Source organism: Oryx dammah, unplaced genomic scaffold, assembly GCF_014754425.2.
Source record: "Oryx dammah isolate SB20612 unplaced genomic scaffold, SCBI_Odam_1.1 HiC_scaffold_26, whole genome shotgun sequence".
NCBI lineage: Eukaryota > Metazoa > Chordata > Mammalia > Artiodactyla > Bovidae > Oryx > Oryx dammah.
In genome coordinates this window covers 18,704,982-18,724,889 of record NW_024070210.1, presented here as the reverse complement: position 1 = coordinate 18,724,889, position 19,908 = coordinate 18,704,982, and the positions used below count along the sequence as shown (strand labels likewise).

General features: G+C 50.0%; 1 protein-coding gene across 3 annotated transcripts in view; it reads right to left on the bottom strand.

The window, feature by feature from the left end:
- Window positions 1-19,908, bottom strand: part of DPF3 (double PHD fingers 3) — a 292,610-nt gene that overhangs the window by 124,104 nt on the left and 148,598 nt on the right. For all 3 annotated transcript variants that reach the window (XR_005718633.1, XM_040226150.1, XM_040226151.1), the window contains exons 4-5: window positions 7,763-7,890; window positions 566-661 (exon numbers count right to left, since the gene is read on the bottom strand). Coding sequence is in view for 2 of the 3 variants with exons in the window: in XM_040226150.1 (XP_040082084.1) it covers window positions 566-661; window positions 7,763-7,890 (224 nt within the window). In the remaining variant the exon portion in view is untranslated. The remainder of the gene's footprint in view (window positions 1-565; window positions 662-7,762; window positions 7,891-19,908) is intronic.

Here is a 19,908-nt window from a genome sequence, read left to right as displayed (position 1 = left end):
ACTGAGGAATGGGGCAGGCAGTCACATTCTCCTCACCTTCTACCCTCGCCCAGACCTCACGCCCCCTCGCTGTGCCCTCTGCCACTTCTCTCCCTCTGCTGCTGCTGCTAAGTTGCTTCAGTCGTGTCCAACTCTGTGCGACTCCATAGATGGCAGCCCACTAGACTCCCCCGTGCCTGGGATTCTCCAGGCAGGAACACTGGAGTGCATTGCCATTTCCTTCTCCAATGCGTGAAAGTGAAGTCGCTCAGTCATGTCCAACTCTTAGCGAATCCATGGACTGCAGCCTACCAGGCTCCTCCATCCATGGGATTTTCCAGGCAAGAGTACTGGAGTGGGGTGCCACTGCCTTCTCCATCTCTCCCTCCAGCCAGCTCTAAACTCTGGCAGGTTAACACCTGGGATCAGAGCTCTTCTGGCGGTTTCCTCTCTGGGTGTTCTGCGAGGAAGACCATGGATACACTCTCTATCCAGCTGCAGCAGGATTCCGAATCTGAGGTCCAGTTGTCTGACAGGCCCCCTGCCTCCCTGATCTCTTCCCTCCCTCCTGGCATCCCCAGCTTACCCGTCCTCTGGTCCGATTCTTCCGCTTGGGAATATCCTCTTCTAAATCCTCTTCTTCATTTCCTTCTTCTACATTTTCATCATTTTCTAAAACCCTCTGAAATAAGAAGAAAATAGAAGCACTGAGAAATAAAGCACAATGGAGAAAACCCTCAGAGGGTAATGTGGAGGGTGTTGTTTTGTTGTTATTTTTTAGCACAGTGAAGATGCTGCCGTGGCTCGGCCTCCAAAATACTGGCCAGGAGTTGGAGCTCCTGGCTGTACCGACTCTCTGTCCCAAGACCCTTCCAGCCAAGTCTTCCCAGAACCACCGACCTTTTCAACCCTTTTTGCCCACAAAGTGTTTTCTAAAAAGAGAATACTCTAAGTAAGGGTACTCTTCTATGTAGGCCCAAGATGTCTGGTTAAAACTTCAGTCCAGTTCAGTCACTCAGTCGTGTCCAACTCTTTGTAACCCCATGGATTGTAGTACTCCAGGCTTCCCTGTCCATCACCAACTCCTGGAGCTTGCTCAAACTCATGTTCATTGAGTTGGTGATGCCATCCAACCATCTTATCCTCTGTCCTCCCCTTCTCCTCCTGCCTTCAATCTTTCCCAGCATTGGGGTCTTTTCCAAAGCTTACTTTAATGTAATCTTCCTTTTGTTCCTCAAGGGCCACCTCAAAGATATGAAAATACGTCTCTCCTTTCCCCGGCATTCTGGAATTCTGCCTAGTTGGATGGAAACAAGTAACTTGCTATCCATCTGACCAGAATTTGACATGAACGTGTTGTTCCTCATCCCCCATTGTTATGCTCTTTTAAGAGAAAGGGATTGTCGTTACAGCACTCGCAGCAGAGCTTCAATTCAATTCTCTCTCCAACAGCCCTGCTAGTCATACTGTAGCAGAGAAGCCAGCTTCCATTCTACAGGTAAACAAACTGAGGCTGAAAACAGTTTCAACTGCTCAAGATTATGTAGCAGAATCCACAACCAAAGCAAGGTCGGGTTCATCAGCTCAGTGTTTCTATTTCTCTCCTAGTTCTTGTGTCTGAGAATTCCAAGGCATATTATGATACTTCTTAGAGGACCTGAGCACTTCGCTCACTTGGTGGGAGGCAAGAAAATGGAAACCTGTATCTCCAGGTTTAAGGGAGGGATAAGAGACTATGACAGAGGACCAGCCTCCCCTCCCCCAGGGTAGAAGTGGGATAAGGGGAAGGGGAGCCCATGGATTCCATGTCAGGGGTCCTAGGAGCTTCTTTGTAAGCTGATTGTGTGACCCTGGGAGAGTCATCACTGATTCACGCCTCAGTTTCTCTGGTTACAAAATAGGAACTCATTCATTCCGTCAATCAACAAACATTTATCTAGGGCTGACTACATGGTAGGAGCTGTCCTAGATCAGCCCCAGCGTGGCTCCAGCCTGGCCCCAGTGGACTCTCCAGCCTAATGCAGGAAAAACAGATTCAAACAGCATATTTATGTGTAATTACAACTGCTATGAAAACAGCGGCAAACAAGTTCAAGGCGCTGTGAAAGGCTGTTAGAAAGAAACTTTACCTTATCTGACGTCAGGTAGGGCTCACCTGGGGAAGTGAACAAAGGGTGTTGAGATGTAAAGGATGAACAGGGACTAACCTTGGGAACAAGGACCGAGGGGAAAAGAGGAGGGTAAGTATTCCAGGCAGAGGCATCAGCACAAGCAGACGCCCAGAAGCAGGGAGGTGAGCACAGCTTGTCCAGGGAGCACGAGGAGGCCAGTGGGACCAGCACTCAGTGGCTGGGGGAGAGACTGGCAGAAGATGATGCTGGAAAGGTGGGCGGCACCAAGTTATACAGGACACCAGCATCCTGCCATCCTGTGCTGATGGTGTGACAATCACACAAGCTATGAAAAGGCTTAGAAGGCAGCACGTACGGTACTGATTTCTAGTATCACCATCACTGTTCAAGTGGCCTCCTGGGCCATGCCCTTGGCTTGCCCTCAAAGCAATAAGCCCAGGAGTGAGTTTCCAGTGACCTTCTCCCACTGCCTTCTCGTCAGAGTGTTCCATTCCCATTACTGCTGTGATCAGGATATTGCTAATTAACCAAATTCTCCCAAAGAACTCAAAGCAGGTATAGTAAATCCTTCTCTGGCTTCTCTACCAGATTCATATGGGAAACCATCAGCTGATAGCACTGAAGCTCTCTGAGCAAACCTTAGACACCTATAGAGAAGCAGCAGTAGCAGCTGGACACAACCTCTGGCCCGCAGCTAGGGAATGCTGGTCGTGGCCCAGCGCAAGCAGCCCAGCCTCTCTGCACCTTGGCTTCCTGAACCATCAGGGGGAAGACCGGTGGGCCAGTGACCAGTCAGGTGCTCTGCAGCCTTCAGTGAAAAGATGTGGCATAAATACAAGGTGTGCTCTTGCTGTTTGCAGAGCCGCCTTGCAAACTTTCTGGGGGTTGAAGTCATTTAATCATGGTAAGTTCCAAGTGTCTTGACTTTAAAGGTCATTGCCTCTGGCATCTCAGTGCAATTCTGACTCCATTTGAATTTGTTTTATTATGAAGGTGTTTATTACCCACCATATAGACTCTGGGTTAGAAGGCAAAAGCTGGGGAAGGCAGTTGCACTTGTCCCCAGACACACTGCACAGTCTCAACATCTGGGAGGAAACTGACTTCTCCCTCCCTCTTCCCATCGGCCTCCTTGCATCTCTAGAACCTCTGGTCTGAGCTTTGGGCCTCACATGTGACAGTGGTGTTCCCCATGCTTCTGCATTTCCTGCAACGTGGCCCTGACACCAGAAGCCTCTTCACAGCACAGGAGGAGCCAGGAGCTCCTCACAAACAGAACTTGTATTCAGAGCTCAGGAAGCAGAGGGAGCATCCTGTACCAGGAGAGCAGGGCAGCTGTGTCCAGCTAGGGACGCAGCTCACCCCCTCTGACATACCTGCATTCCCTGGCCAAGGGTATTACTTGGAAAACAAACACATTTTCAAATAACTTTTCTCCCTGAGACTCTAAACAATCTTTACGGTGATGATAATGATCATTTGTGATTGTGCTTTTTGGCTTTTTTTAAAAAGGAGGAATTTTTTTTTTTTTTTAAGCATATCAGAGGAATTCTTCTTTAAAGACTCTGGTATCACTGGTTGGAACAGTGCAAAATTCTCCCAGGTGATTTCCCTCCTTCCGCTGCAGGCCCTGCATCCAGTCTCCTTTCCACACAATAGCCAGACAGGTCTTCAGTACACAAATTCACTGCCCTGGTTAAAACCCCTCGAATGGATTGCTTTTTCATGTCCCATGAAATCACGAGTCTCTTCCAGGTCTGGCCCTGCCCGCCTCTCCAGCCCCATTCTGGGCCCTTCCCTCCCTGGCACCCTGCTCCAGCTGCACCAGCCTCTGTTCTTTCAATGCAATGAGCTCAGATCTATCATGAGAACTTCAAGAGCACCATTCCTCCGCCCAGAAAGCCCTTCCGCAGGTCCCTTGCTTTGCTGACACCTTCTCCTCCCACAGGACTGGGGGATAGCCCTTGTCTGCCTTAGGACACCACCTAGAATCTGTCCCTCCTTTAGATGGAGCCTTAGCACCCTGTTCTTTTCATGCTGCTGCTGCTGCTAAGTCGCTTCAGTCGTGTCCAACTCTGTGCAACCCCAGAGACAGCAGCCCACCAGGCTCCCCCGTCCCTGGGATTATCCAGGCAAGAACACTGGAGTGGGTTGCCATTTCCTTCTCCAATGCATGAAAGTGAAAAGTAAAAGTGAAGTCGCTCAGTCGTGTCTGACTCCTAGCGACCCCTGGCAGGACTGTGGCCTACCAGGCTCCTCCTTCCCCAGGATTTTCCAGGCAAGAGTACTGCACTGGGATGCCACTGCCTTCTCCATTCTTTCATGCACTTATCCTGAAAGGCAGCTGTTTGACTCGTTTACTTGCTTTCCATCTATACATCACACTAGAATACAAGTATGAGAGGTGGGGACAGGTCTCTCCTTGGTTTCCCTGTTTGCCAGAACCCAGCACAATGCCTGCTCAGAGGAGGCCCTCAATAAATTTTGGTGGAATGAAGGAATCAAAGGAAAACTTTAAAAATGGTTCCTTTGCCACATGCATACTTTATTTTAATAATCGATGTCAATAAAAACATGTACACTCATCTGGCTTTTGGTCCTGGTTTTGGCTTCTAGCACAGCGGATGGCAGCCCCATGCTCTGCACACAGTAGGCTTTCAGTTTACATCAGGGATGAGGGCGATGGCGGTGATTCAACAGTGACAACCTGCACGCTGGCCTGATGCTGCCCAAGAAGGACTCAAACGCATCTCCAGCTCAAAAAGGAAAGGTTTGCCTATCACTGAAGCCATCAAGACTTCTGGGCAACGGTTCTGTCCCTTTCACTGACTTGGTCAAATTACACTAACTGTGCAAAAATACTCTTAACCGGCATTACAGATGGGACAGACGGTGACTTCAAAGACCTAAAAGTCCAAAAAATGGGGTATAATACATGAAGAGTGAAAAAAAAAACAGAAGAAAAAGAAAATACTAGGTGCTCTAAATGCCAGGGGTAAAAAGAGAACTAGGGGGTGGGTGTGATCAAGAAAGGCTTCATGGGGAAGGTGCTATTGGGGCCGAGCCTAATAGATGGGAGGAATTTGTACACGTGGCGATGGAAGAAAAGGCTCGCCAGATAAAGGGCACAGCATGACCAGAGGCACGGAGGGAAGAAGGCTGGAGAACAGAGGGAGTAAAGGAATCGTGGGAAATAAGCCTGAAAACTAGGTTAGGAGCCGAGAGAGGAGGCCCAAGAAGATCACACTCATCATTTTGCATTTATTTAGCAGGAAACAGAAGTGTGTTAGGCAGAGTTTTTTAAACAAAGGTGTGGTATAAGCAGAGTTGCGTTTGGGGATGAAAGGTCAGCTATCTAAGCAAGACATGGAGAGGGGGTGGATGGGGGATGACAACTCACAGGAACCTGTTCACTCTGCATCCACGCAATGAATATTTATTGTGCGTCTACTGCAGTCCATGGGGTCGCAGAGTCAGACACGACTGAGCGACTGAACTGAACGGAACTGAACTACTATGTGCCAGGCACTGTTTAGGCTTTGAGATACAAAAAGAGGTGCAAACAAGATAGACAAGAGATTTCTGCCCTCGAAGAGTTTACATTCTGTTGGAAACAAAAACAGAAAACAAACAATAGGATAATAAATTAGTAAATTGTAAGTTATGTTAGATGATAAAACCTATGGGGGAAAAGAAAAGGAAAGCAGAGTAAGAGAATGGGGACTGCTGGGGGGTGGGGAGGACACAGGATGTGGTATTACATTCAGCGGTCAGGGGAAACTTCACAGAGCAGAAGAGACAGGGGCTGAACTTGAAGAAGGTGAGTGTGAGAGCCGAGCAGACGTCTGGGGAGAGGACTTTGCAGGCAGAGGAAGCAGCCAGAGCACGGGCCAGAGGTGCAGTGTGCCTGGCGTAAGAGTGAGTAGCAAAAGATCGGGGTGCCTGGAGCCCAGTGAGCTTGCACGAGGAAGCAGCAAGTCAAAGGGAGGGGAGAGGACACGACTTTTACTCGGGAGAACAGGGGCCAGTGCAGGGCTCTGCACACAGGGAAGGTCCCCGTCAGTCATCAGCAGGGGCTACTCAGAAACCAACAGCAACAGTTCAGACGGGAGATGCGAGAGCCCGGACCAGGGTAGCAGCAGGACATATGGGGAGAAGAGCTACACTCTGGATTTGCGTTAAGGGAGCAGTGGACAGATACCTGATGAATGCATACTGGGTGTGGGAGAAAGACAGGGGTCGAAGATGACTCCAAGGTGTCTCAGACAAAAAAAGGTTTGCATCAATAAGGATCTTTAGTAGGGCTGTAACTCTGAGAAGCCATGCTGTGACGACCAAACAGAAGAGACTTCACCATCCAGTATTCTTGCCTGGAGAATTCATTGGACAGAGGAGCCTTGTGATTAATTGCTCAGGCTCTAGATAGAACAGAGCCTGTTCTCTTTTGGGGCTTCCCAGGTGGCGCTAGTGGTAAAGAACCTGTCTGCCAATGCAGAACGCTTAAGATTCGGATTTGATCCCTGAGGCTGGAAGATCCCCTGCAGAAGGAAATGGCAATTCACTCCAGTATTGTTGCCTGGAGAATCCCATGGACAGAGGAGCCTGGCAGGCCACAGTCCATGGGGGTCTGCAAAGAGTCGGACACAACTGAAGCGACTTAGCACACATTTATCTGAAAGCAGGAATGGCAGAGGAGGCCATGTTCATGGACTCATTCAATGCCTTTATTGTGACCTGACTCTGCTGGCCTCATGCAAGGCCTCAAGGGTACAATGGTGAACATGAAGGCCCCGTCCCCAGCTGGACAGAATCCGCATGCTGGCGGTCCTTACAAAGCAAAGCAATTACCATGCTAATAAATTAATACATAAATATTAAATTGAATGCAAAATTAATAATAAAGATGTAATTTTATAGCCATATACATGTACAACATCAAATATAAAATTTTAATGCAAAGTATAAATGTGATTTAATTTTAATAATCTCATTATGCTTAATTATTAAAAACTGGTATTTCATATTTGTATTAGTTAATATTATTACAATTTGCTGTGCCAACAATGGAGACTCAGGAAACATAAAGAAGAAACAGATTGCACCATTATAAGGCTGCCTGGTGACCCTGCCTGGTGACAGCCTTAGCCAGGCCGTGCACAGAGGGTGGTGGACACACGGGGACAGGAGCCACCAACCCCACCTGGCAGGGGGCGGGGTGACTTCTAAACTGGCCTTGAAGGAGGAGTGGCGGGGCTGGGGCAGGACAAGGCGGCCAGTGAACTAAAACGGAGAAGGATGGGGCGTGAGGCAGGGGTTGGGGGAGAACTCCCTGGGAGGCTGGCTGCCGTCCACCCAAGCTTTCTGCTGCTGGCGCCCCGCCAGGGTGAGGACTCGGTCAGTCTTGCTCACTACTGCGTCCCCAGGGCCTAGCACAGTGCCTCGCACACACAGGCTCCCAAACTCCATTTTGAGTGGGTGAACGGGGAGACAGAGGCCAGCTTCCCAGCCATGGTGCCTCGGGGCAGTAGAGATGCTGTCCTGGCCCTGGAGAGGAGGCCCCAACTTGGGACTGCAGTTCTGGAGGCAGGGCGGTGATGCTCAGGGTCACCACCTCCCCCCCCACCCCCGCTACCCCACAAGCACAGAAATACCTGTATTTCCTGGATGTTCTCCTCCTCCCTGGCGTCCACCTTCTTCTCCACCCCCTCACCGCGTAGCAAGGCTTCCAGGGTGGTGCTTTCTGAGGTGAACCCATCCTTCTTCAGGGGCAGCTCCACTTCTGAAAACCAGAAAAGCAGCGTCAGCCCACTCAGGACAGGAGGGACAGGAGGGGGGCAAGCAGGAACCGCAGCATCTGAGAAGGACTTGAGACAGCCTACGTGCTCTCCTCCTGGCTGACCACAAACACTGGAGTTGGGTCCAGCTTTTCCATCTCCAATTCCCAGTCTCCTCGCCAGAGCCCAGCCCTGCCCGCTCCCTCAGAGACAGCGGAGGCTGGGTAGGAGGGGCACCTGATGCACCCGGGGTCAGACGGGCAGGGTCTCTGTCCTGCCTCCACCACTCTCCGACCCTGTGACTTTGGGCAAGGCACTCAAGGACCACCCCCTCAAGCCCTTTTGTGCACACCTACAAAGTGAGGGTAACAATGCCCAGCCCCTCCACCAGGCCACTTTGTGGAGCATAAATGTGTTCCTTCACATTGAAGCACTTTGAAGACTCTAAAGCAGTGCACGAGTGTTGGCCTCAAGTCTTATTATCCTCTCCCTCCATGCCAACTCTCATCTGTCAACTCCATGACCTCCCCGCGGCCATGCTGGCTGCCCAGCTCCAGTCTGCTCCGTGAAAAACTATTTCAACCTCAGAGAGGCTGTTCTAATCAACTCACCGGGGAAGTAAAGGCCTCTGAAGCCCAGGGAAGAAACAGAATGAAAGAGTGGATGTCTAACAGGCCCCCAATCAGCAGCCAGGAGCTGCAGTGCCCACACGTCGGGCCGTGTGTTCTGAAGACATCCGAATTTGATTGGCTTCCTGTGGCTGGAGGTCATGGGGCCACCTGAGCAGTGGCAACCAGAGCCAGCCCTGCCCATGAGGGAAACCAGAGAGAGAGACTGAACCCCCTTTCTTGAGAAGTCCTCCCATCTCCTACCCAGAGGCTGGGTGATTTGGTCAGTTTTGTTGTTGTTGTTGTTACATTAAAAACAGAAACCTCAGGAACAGGTGATCGCACTCAGATTAACTACAAAATATCCCTCCAACCTTCTCTTTGGACCCTGTACCTCATACCCCCAGACCCTGCAATTAGATGCATGGTCCCAACCCTCTATCAGGAAAGATGGTGCAAGACCACAAGGGTGAGGTGCCCCAGCAAATAGTCAGGGGAATGAATGGTCCATTTGTATGGAGTCCAGTGTGGGGACTATTCACAGAAGAGCAGACAGGAATGAGGGGACAAGGAACGGGGAAGCACCCAGGGGAGTTACCAGTAGGGAGTTATGAGCATTATGTTCCTGGAGGGACAGAGAGAGCGTGTTTGCAAGACCTGTAGAGAGCCTGGGCAAGTTCTCGTGTAGGAGTTCTGTGAGCCTGTGGCCCAGAGAACCCAGGCACACACACCCAACTGCTCTCTCCTCCCCTTGTCTTCCTGCTCCATCCTCCCATTGGCCAACCTCAACCAGAAGCCAGAGGTCAAGGGAACCTCACTGATAAAGCCACTGAGATCAGCTTCCGGGGTCACAGGGCAGTGCAAAGAAGGACAAAAGGCAGATCTGGGGGAGCAAATGGAAACAGGCAGCACAACCAAGCCATGTTCCACTGGTATTTGTATGGGTGTGCTCAGTCGCTCAGCCATGTCCAACTCTCTGCAACCCCGCTGGACTGTAGCCCACCAGGCTCCTCTGTCCATGGGGATTCTCCAAGCAAGAATACTGGAGTGGGTTGCCATGCCCTCCTCCAGGAGATCTTCCCGACCCACGGATGGAACCCAGGTCTCCCAAACTGCAGGCAGATTCTTTACCATCTGAGCCACCAGGGAAGCCCTTGGGCTTTGTTCTCCCTCAAATGAAACCCCAGCTACCCCTTCTGTCTCCTCCACTAGAACCAGATGCAGGCTGACCAGCCCACAAGGAAGGGTGCTCGAGCAGCCCATCAAAACTGAAGAAACTCACACGCACGTGTGATCAGACCCCAGGAGATGATGAGGACGAGAAACAGTATCTAACATTCTTGAAAGGTAAGGTCTTTGGGATTTTTCTTACCAAAAAAAGGCAAGCAGAGGGTTCACTTCTATCAAGAAGTACTGCCGCCAAGCCAACCACCCCGAAACTCATTCACCCATCTATTCATTCTGCACATATTTACTGAGCACCTGCTATGTGACAACCACTGTGCTAGAACCAGGTACACAGGAGATGAGCCAAATAATGACCAATCCAGCTTTTACATGGTTTACAATCTAAAAAGACAGACATTAAGTGCTAAGTGCAGTGAAGTGAAGTGAAGTAGTTTAGTTGTGTCCGACTCTTTGCGACCCCATGGACTGTAGCCTACCAGGCTCCTCGGTCCATCGGATTTTCCAGGCAAGAATACTGGAGTAGGTTGCCATTTCCTTCTCCAGGGGATCTTTCTGACCCAGGGATCGAACCCGGGTCTCCTGCATTGTAGGCAGATGCGTTACCGTCTGAGCTACCAGGAAAGTACAAAATAAATATGCTAAGTGTCATGAGTGGTGTGGAAGAAAACAACAGGGTGAAATGTGAAGGAAGAATATGGTGCTGGGGGCCATGGAGGGGTGGGGTATCTATTTAAGATCAAGGCTTCAGGGAAGGACTGTATGATGAAGTTACGTCTCAGTGTCAGAAAAATAGCCAACCGTCTGCCTTGATGAGTTCAAAGTGTGCAGCTCTAGAGTCTGCTCCAATGACACATTAGTCTTTCTCCCAAGTCAGGAAAGGCTTCCAAATGTCTAATCTCAAACAATTAAAATGTGTTGCCTCATGCCCTGTCCTCAGCCAAAAGAGAACAGCTGTTCACCATCCTTCAAACTTATAAGAATCATATATATATTTATATATATATGAAGTTCATATTTTAGTATCCCCCTCAGCCTTCTCAACACTAAATAAATTTATTTCCAGAACTGCACAGTATTTTACAGTTGAGAAGGCCTTACAGATCATCTGCTTTAATTATCTCATTTTATAAACGAGTCACCCGAGGCTCAGAAAAGTTAAGTAACTTCACCGGGAGCCACTCAGCAGGACAAGAATGCAGCCAAAGGATCTCTCCTAGACGCAGTAAAGATGGTGACAAGAGCCCCACTCGTTGTATTAGTAGTAGTTTTCAGGCTCAGCCCCAACGAGCACTGATGTGTTTGTGTACACGCAGAATGCCTGCTGGTAGGGGTTTAGTCGCTCAGTTGTGTCCGACACTTGCGACCCCATGGACTGTAGCCTGCCAGGCTCCTCTGTCCGTGGGATTCTCCAGGCAAGAATACTGGAGTGGGTTGCCATTTCCTTCTCCAGGGGATCTTCCTGACCCAGGGATTGAACCCAGGGCTCCTGCATTGCAGGCAGACTCTTTACTGACTGAACTACAAGGGAAGATAAAAACACGATCTGCATGTGGCAGAATGCCTGGTAGGTAGTAAACAGACTGTGTCAGCTGTTACTGCCATGTATCACTTAATCCCCACCACCACCCAAGAGGTGAGTACAGTTATCATCCCATTTCAAGATAAGGGTGCTGCAGCTTAGGGAGACTTAGAGCTTGCCCAGTATCAGAAAGCTGGTCAGAGGCAAAATCCTGCCGTAACCCCAGTCTGCCTCAGAACCCATTCACCTAATTGCTAGTCTGTATGAACTTCACCTTGCCTCGATCTGGTCCTTCCATGAAAAGTCTTTTTCCAAACCTTTGTGCATTTCACTGCATTCCTAGACCTTCTCCACAGTTTTCATATTTCAAGATAAAAGGCAGACCTTTGCTGAGGCCAAGGGCAGGTCTGTGTCAAGGTCTTTGACTGTGCTCTATGTGAACATCTCTATGGGGTGTTCACTCAGCACAACAGTACTGAACTCACAGAATTTTCCATTGCTGGGAAACTTTCTCTTCCTCCTCCCCTGCTAATTATTCCTCCATCCTGCTTTCTGGTCATTCCATCCACCCTCTTGGCCCTCTGGTCCTGGCCCTCTGAGATAGGCGCAAGGTCAGAAGCAAGAGGGAGAAGAGAAGCAAAATGGGAAGAGTTGAATGGACTCTCCTACATTTGCAGAGCTAGAAGCGTCCCCCACCCCCCCACCCCCCCGCGCAACAGCATCCAGAGTCCAATCACTTCATGGGAAATATGGGGCCCAGAAAGACATAGAGACCTTCCCAGGGTCACAGAGAAATTTTCCAAAGTATTCAATCGGCTCATGGATGTTCTGCTTTCAGAAACCCCTGAAGTCAATTCCTGGCCTTGCCATGTTTTAGCCAAAGGACCACAGGCTGGTTACTTCAACCTCTAAGTCTCTGTTTCCTTATATGTTAAATGGGAATTATCATAGTATCCATTTCATAGTGTTAGCATGAGAATTAAATGTGGTAATATACCCCATAAAGAAACTCCGAAAAGATCCCCACAAAAACTAGTGTGTGAAACAGCAGGGAAAAGAGGCTATCAATTTTTTTCTTCACCCTTTTCCTATTTAAAGCTTAAGATTCAAAATTAGATCATATATGTAAAGAGCCCGGGGTGTTCTAAGTGTCTTACAAATGCTATATGTTATTATCATTGAAGTTTGAATGATTCTGCACAGCAGAATCTGGCACAGCAACACTGTCAAACAGAAATATATTGCAAGCCATTCATGTAATTTTAAATTTTCTAGTAGCCACATTTATAAAAGCAAAGAGCAACAGGTACAATTAGTCTTAACATAGATTTTATCTAACCCAATATATCCAAAACATTATCACTTCAACATGTAATCCATATTTTTAAATTACCATGATACTTTACATTATTTCATTCACATTAAATCTTGGAAATCTAGTGTGCATTTTACAGTTTCAGCACAACTCAATACAGATTAGCCACATTTCAAGTGTCCCACGGCCATACATGACTGGTGGTTACCCTATGAAACACTACAGGTTTATAGCATTAAAAGCAACATTTGCTAAAATTTTGCTTCTCAAAACTGGGAGGACATTTTAAATACAGTTGTTAGCATTGTCTACCTCATACCTGTCTGAGAGCCATTCCCGAACAGCATTCTAGCTGACCCCTGGCAAACCCTGGTTTCAAAGCCCGCACAGAGTGACAGGCTAGACAGTGCCCTCTCCATAAGGCAGCAGAGGGTACACTCTCTGCGTCTGGACTACAGGAGGTCCCAGCATGAAGGCAAAATAAAGTAACAGGTCCAAGCTCTTGCACAATCCACGTCATAGACACGCTCCCTACAGAGCCCGTAGGGATGTCATTGATTCAGTTTTATCTTAATACGGCTCATCTGGATATAGGGTTTAATAATTTTTTAAAAGCATATTCATTTTGATCCTCACGCAAATTTGGGGACCACATAACCTAACAGGAGCCATCAAACACTTAACATTAAAAGAAAATGGTCTAAAACACACACACATAATTCATCTTTAAATTAGCCTGATTTTATACACATGGATATAAACCCACGGATCGTTACTCTCTCCAGAGCGGCAGCAGCTGTCACCCAAGCCAGCCGCCTCCCTGGGCCCCCATAGGCAGCTTTGCCTCCACTTCTAATTGGGAACAGAGATACTCCTTGGGTGACTTCCAGCACGATCCATCACACCAGAGACAGCTTCTGTGCAAACCGAAGCAAATCGGTTTCCAAATAAGAAAAAACCTCTTAGACAAACAAGGATTGAAGCATAGAAGTCTTTTTAAAAAAGAAAAAGAAAGAAAAGCACAAATAAAAGCAAAACAAAACAAAAAATCACCAGTGAAGAGCAGTGACTTCTCTCCAGGGCTGTGGACGGGGCAGCCATCCTCTCGGGTAAAGATCAAAGCCCAGACTTGACATAGGTGCCCCAAGCCTGCCACCCAATGCACCAAATGCAAGGCTTCCACTGGGTTGTTGGAGCCACTGAGCTCATTAACAGGATGCAGGCAAGACGAACCCGAAAGTGCAACGTGGGAGCGCGGTGAGTAATTAAATCCCAGGTCATTTAAAAATGCAAATGCTCGGATGTCGCGGACTCAAGGAGCCTCCTACTCCTCATGCATTTTTTTTTTTTGGCTTGAGATGGAGGACTGGGAACCTGCAAGTCATATATGGATTATAATAAAATACGCCATATAAAAAACAGATTAAGATAGTTCTTCTTTGGGGAAATATACAAAGAGGGGAGCTGTCTATTAGCTGTCGAGTTCGCAAGAGATACCATCTTTGGGGAGGCTGTGCTCTGCCGACAGACAGGCTGCCCCAAGGGAAATCGTGGTGAAACACCCCGACAAGCCACATCCATCCATCCATCCATCACACGCTCTCTCTGACGCAGGAGCCTGGAGATAGAGCCATGGTGCAAAGGAGGGAAAAATCCCACAGACAATGGCAGACAGTCCTCCTGCTACATCATGAGTGCTCAGATTTTTTTCCCCCACCTGACTCTAGTTTTCTTTAAAAAATACAAATGTGCAGTCTTCTATTCTGGTTGCTTATTATTTTGAGGAAGCCCATCACATTTCCTTGGATTTATACAAGGAGCAAAATGCTTAAGAATCATTTCATTTATGCCCACCAGACTCTCAGGCTCACGGGGAAGGAGGAGGAGGGGATTGCTATCACTTACCCCACAGGGGAGGAGACTGGAGGGGACTGAAGCCCTGATTTCCTGAGATGGTGGCAGGCCCCTGGAATCCCTCTGCTCATTCCTTAGGGGTGCCATTTTCTTGGCTGCATTTGACTCCCTGCTTTGTGATTCATAAAGCTCAAAATAGATGAGGTTCACAATGAGGACCCATCACCCAGGCTGCACCCTGCAGGTCCTTGTTACCACTCATTTTCAAAGCCCAGGATATCCACACCACAGGAGGACTGATCTTGCCCCCCAGAAGGCCTGTGGTCCCCACCCTCTGCTCTGCCAACCCCCTTACCCCTTGCCAACACGCAAGGATGAGCCCCTAGAAGCAGCACCCAGAGGTTGGCACCACAGATAAGCAATCTCCCACCTCTGAGACACAGGAAAACACCCACACTGTTGAGGGACGCTCACTACTCTGCTGGTTAGCGAACAAACCAAGTTGATAGAACTCAGCAGGAAGGTGAGGGGGGGAAGGACAGCGGGACTGGATGGAGTGATGAAATGGTTCAAGGGAATACCGATCACTGGAAAGTGCAAGAAGCTGGGGTGAAATCTCAGGTCTCATACCCTGCACAGCACACTTGGCCTTGCTCTCCTCATCTGCAGAACAAAGTCCACTTCCCAGTGTGGTTATGCGGCCAGATGAGATCACGGACATAGAGTGTCTGCACAGGGAGACGCTCGGTTCATGAGAGCCTCTTTTTCACCTCCGAAAGTCTCCCTCTCCTTGCACTTCTAAGCAAAACTCCTCCCCTTCTAACACACTCAGACCATCAGATGTGGTGAGACACAGCCCCCCCAACCTGGACATGGGCCCAGGCGGAATGGAAGCAAAGAAGCCAAGTATGGAGCAGAGGACAGAGGAGGCTGAGGGTGGGACTTGGCTCAGAGCTGAGATGCTGCTCCAATTTGGGGGGTGGGGGTGAGAAAGGGGGATGCTTCCAGAAGATTTGGAGATCACAGCAGAACCACATGGATGAGCGCGAGCTCTACTCTTTCACTTGACAAGTAATTATTGAGCATTTACTGTGTACCAGGCTCTGTTCTAGGTGTGAGGACACAGCTATGAACAAGAGACAGAAATTCTTGCCCTCGAAGAAGTTATATTCTAGTGGCGTAGAAACAAGACAGAAAATAAACGAGCAAGACCCATAGAATGGCAGATAGTAATCATCGTTTTGGAGATAAACAAAGAGGGGACAGCGATAGGGGAATCTGGAACATCAGGAGTGATGGGAGGGTAGGTCCACATTTAAATGTGGTCTGGAAAGCACTAACATGAAGGAGCAGCGAGGGGGCCACACTGGTTATCGGGAAAGGATGTTCTAGGCAAAGGAGCTAGCACAAAAAGGCTCTGAAGCTGGGGTCTGTCTGCCCAGAGCACAGTGAGCCAGGGGGAGGACAGGAGCCCAGTTCAGAGAGTGCTGGGGCCTTGAAGGGCTGTGTAGGCCTCTGCAAGAATGCGTACTCCCTTGGACTGCAAGGGGATCAAACCAATCAATCCTAAAGGAAATCAACCCTGAATATTCACTGGAAGGACTGACGCTGAAGTGCCAGTACTTTGGCCACCTGATGAGAAGAGCCAACTCATTGGAAATGACTCTGATGCTGGGAAAGATTGAGGGCAGGAAGAGAAGGGGACGACAGAGGATGAGATGGTTGGATGGCATCACTGAGTCAATGGACATGAGTTTGAGCAAACTCCAGGAGAGAGTGAAAGACAGGGAAGCCTGGCATGCTGCAGTCCATGCCATCACAAAGAGTCAGACACAACTGAGCAACTGAACAACAACAGCTTCTGAAGACACTGGCAGTTTCGAGCAAAGGGTGACAATACGATGTATATATCTCAATAGGATCATTCTGAAATTAACTGAAGGAAGGTGGAAGTGAGGGGACCACCAATGAGCCAGTGCTTAGGAAAGGGCCCTGTCCTCATGATGCCTACGTCTTGGTGGCTAGATACATCCAGAGGGCAGTCCCCTGGCCCCTGAGCAGGAACATCCCCACACAGTGAATCAGGATAGAGGCCAGGTGTGGAGAATGGGTGCCCCGTGCCAAGGGACAAAGGAATGAAGCCACACCAGGGTGAGTCCACAGAGGAGCGGTACTCAGAGAAGGCAGATCGGCCTAGCCCAAGGGCAGGAGAAAAGATCCAGCAGGCAGGCCCAGCCTAGCACCATGGGATGACAGGTGTTTGTGAAACAGAGAGGAAGCCTTCCAAGTTTATCTCTGTGCTTCCCGCTGCGGATGCCAGAGGACCGAGTCCTGGGACACAGGGGTGAACTTGGGCAAGCTGTGGTTCTGGGAAAGGCAGATCCCATAGCCAGATGCCAGGTCTTCTCAGGACAGAAGGTGCTAGCCTTGGGCTTTTAAAGACTCTAAGGCAGAATGTGTTCCCATTCTGGCCACACGGCACACACTCTGCCAGCTGGGTGGTGAGCTCCCTGCAGTGAGCACGCACTGGGGACAGGAACAGCATCAGCTGAGGTCCACTCAGCCCACCCAGCAGCACTACGTGGGGGTGGCATCAGCGGTGCCTCTTCACATCTGCCAAGCCCTCCAGCCCCACCTTCCAGCGGGACTCTCAGAAAAATCCCAGCAAAGAAGCAGAGCAGCTGCCACGATACACATTTCACAGATGGAGAATCAAGGCCAGGGTGGTTAGGTGACAGCTCAAAATCACACAGCCAGGGGTGGAAGGGTCGGGACTTGAACCCAGGTCTTGTGATTCCTGTTGGAGGCCTTTGCTCCTGCAGAGCACAGTTGTTCGACATACTGAAGGCCCCCCTGTGAGCTCAAACCAAAGACAGGCAAGATGGTAAAGCGGGACAGAACCCCCCCAAGACTGGCCTGGGCAGTGGATGGGAAGGCCAGGTTAGCTCCAAAGGCTCCCCTTCACCCACTCGAGCTCCCTCCTCTGTGCAAGGGGCATGATGAGAACTAAGCCACATTCTTCAAGCTCGAGATCAGAGACCAGGAGGCCCTTTTCTTTCCTTCATCCTTTTCATAAATCTTGCTGTCCACCTACTATGTGCCAAGTCGGGTACTGGGTGTTGGGGATACAGATGAAGTACTGAATGGGCCTCTGAACTCAAACTGTGCACCTTCCAGGAGGGAGAGATACAAGTGCACAGGACCTGGTATAACAGGGCGACAGTCTCACAAGCTATGTTCTAAAGGTGGCTCCGCCAAGCCCAGCTGCAAAATCCAGTCTTGCAATCCCTGCAGCCACAATGCACACAGCCCGGCCAACTCCCAGCGGCTGCCCAATTCCTGGGCCAGCCCCGGCTGCCATAGCCCTACAGGGCAGTGCCAGAATCCCAGGCCCCTTCCCCCAGACCCGGCGCCTGGCCCCAGGCTACCAGGAGGGCACGAAGTTGGGGGGTGGAGGGGCCTGCCCACCTCTCTCCGGCTCACGAGGCCAACAAGAGCTGAAGAAGCTGCTGTTGCCGGCCTCCAGAATGGATGGCTGCAGCTCTTGACACTGCAGGAAAGAGATAAATGACTGGTCATTTCCCCCGATGCACTTGAAGGCATCCATTCTCTCGGCCGTACCACGCTCAGGCAAGCCCCCGCGCAGGGACAGATAAGCACTGACAGATGGGGTGGGGAGCCCAGCGTCCTTCCCCCCCGCGGAAGGACACAGCCGGACTCTTCTGCAGACCTGCAGAAGGTCACGTTGTCCATTGGCTCACACCTGGCTGGGGGCTCTACGGGTCCCTTCCCCTGAGTGCCCCCATCTTGCACACCACACACACCCCCACCCTCCACCGGCTCATCGCTGTGAGGAGGAGAGAGGGAAGCGGGGGTGGGGTGGGGGGCCAGAGGGAGCCTGCTGACAGGCTCATCAATCTCAGGCTACATGCTTGGCACATCGGCGTTCTGTAAGTTGTTCCCGGGCTGGGAGGGTGCCGGAGGAGTCGGAGGGACTGTCTCGAGGAGAAGAGAAATCGAGCCGAACATCAGAGAGCAAATGGTGGAAGAAGCCCGGAGACTATTAAAATGTGGGCCATGTACAAAAGCAGTAGGGAACTAATTAAGATGCAGGATTTTCAAAAGCTGGGGAAGTTGGCTGCGGCCCGCTCCCATCTGTAGAGTTCTGGCAGTTCGATGCGGCAGGGACAGCACCCTAGGCGGGCAAAGTAGGCCGCTCCATCACTAACCCCGCAGGCACGACTCGGGCCTGGACTGCCCCCTTAGGAGGCACCCCCCTGAGGGTCCCTGAGACTTGCTTGGTGGCCAGCTATGGCACACTCTGCTTTGGGCCTTACCTTCAACTACCATCCCCCAAGGGTTTCTGCCCAGTCATTCATGTTCCCTCAATAACATGTGGGGGAGGTGGTGATTATCCTGGTCAATCATGCCCAGTCATTGAACAGCAGCCAAAAAAAAAAAAAAAACCCAAGAGAAAGAACCAGAACCCTGTTCCTGGCTGCCTTCCTTCCCATCACCCTTGGAATCTGAAAGAGATATGCTGGTCTCCAAGGGTCCTGGAGCAGAAGGAGACTGGCAAGGCCTCAGGTACATTCCAGGAGCCCTACTGAGACCCCAGGATGGATGTGCATGTTGAGTCCTGGAGCAACATGCTGCCAGTTCCAACAGGTTCCCCCACAGGTTCCTTTCCTTAGCTTCACCACAGATGCCCCTTGGGAAATTCACTGCCTAATTCCATGCCACAGTGTCCCAACCTCTAAAACAAAGCCTGTCCTAGACCACGAGGACCTAAAGGTCTGGAATGAGAAGATGCTAAACTGATCTAAGCAAACTATCTGAGCATTTAACCCAGAAGGACACAAGCTTGCTCCCAGCCCTTTTTCCTTATTCAAAAAAAAAAAAGGTGAAGTTAAAGGCTCTTTCTCAATCAGCTGGCTTTCGCCCAACATCTGCCTCACTCTTCCTTCAGGGCCTTCTGATGGATATTTACTATCCACCTTTCTCTCTTGCCAGCTCGGCTTCCCCTTCGCAAGAACAGAGCTCCATTCCTGGGGGCAATGGTCCAGGGAAGGCCCCTCCCCAGCACCAGGCCCCTGCCCATCTTCACATTGCCTGAACTGTGATGGCTGCTCCATGAAACACCTTGCATTTGCCCCTGCAGCCAAATGCAAGATGCAGAGAACACTGAACTCCATTGTCAGTCAGAGGAGAGAAATAATGCTGTGTATGTTGTCCTTCAGACGCCCAGGCAAGTAGGAGGTTGCAAGATGTTTATTCAAGGCTGATTGGAGGGATGATGCTAGGCGTGAGAAACACATAGGTCCAGGGACGCTGAGAATGCTTTCAAATTCCAAAGAGTTCGCCCCAGCTCTCAGCCTCATTCCACCCCCACACAGACACATTTTTATTTTCAGCAAGTAGTAAAGAAACATGGGCAGGATGGCATATTCACAGTGAGGGAGATAGGATGAGGACAGCAGGCCTGGGGAGTACTCCATCCGCGTATAATTTAGCCCGAGAACAAATGACTTCACAGCAG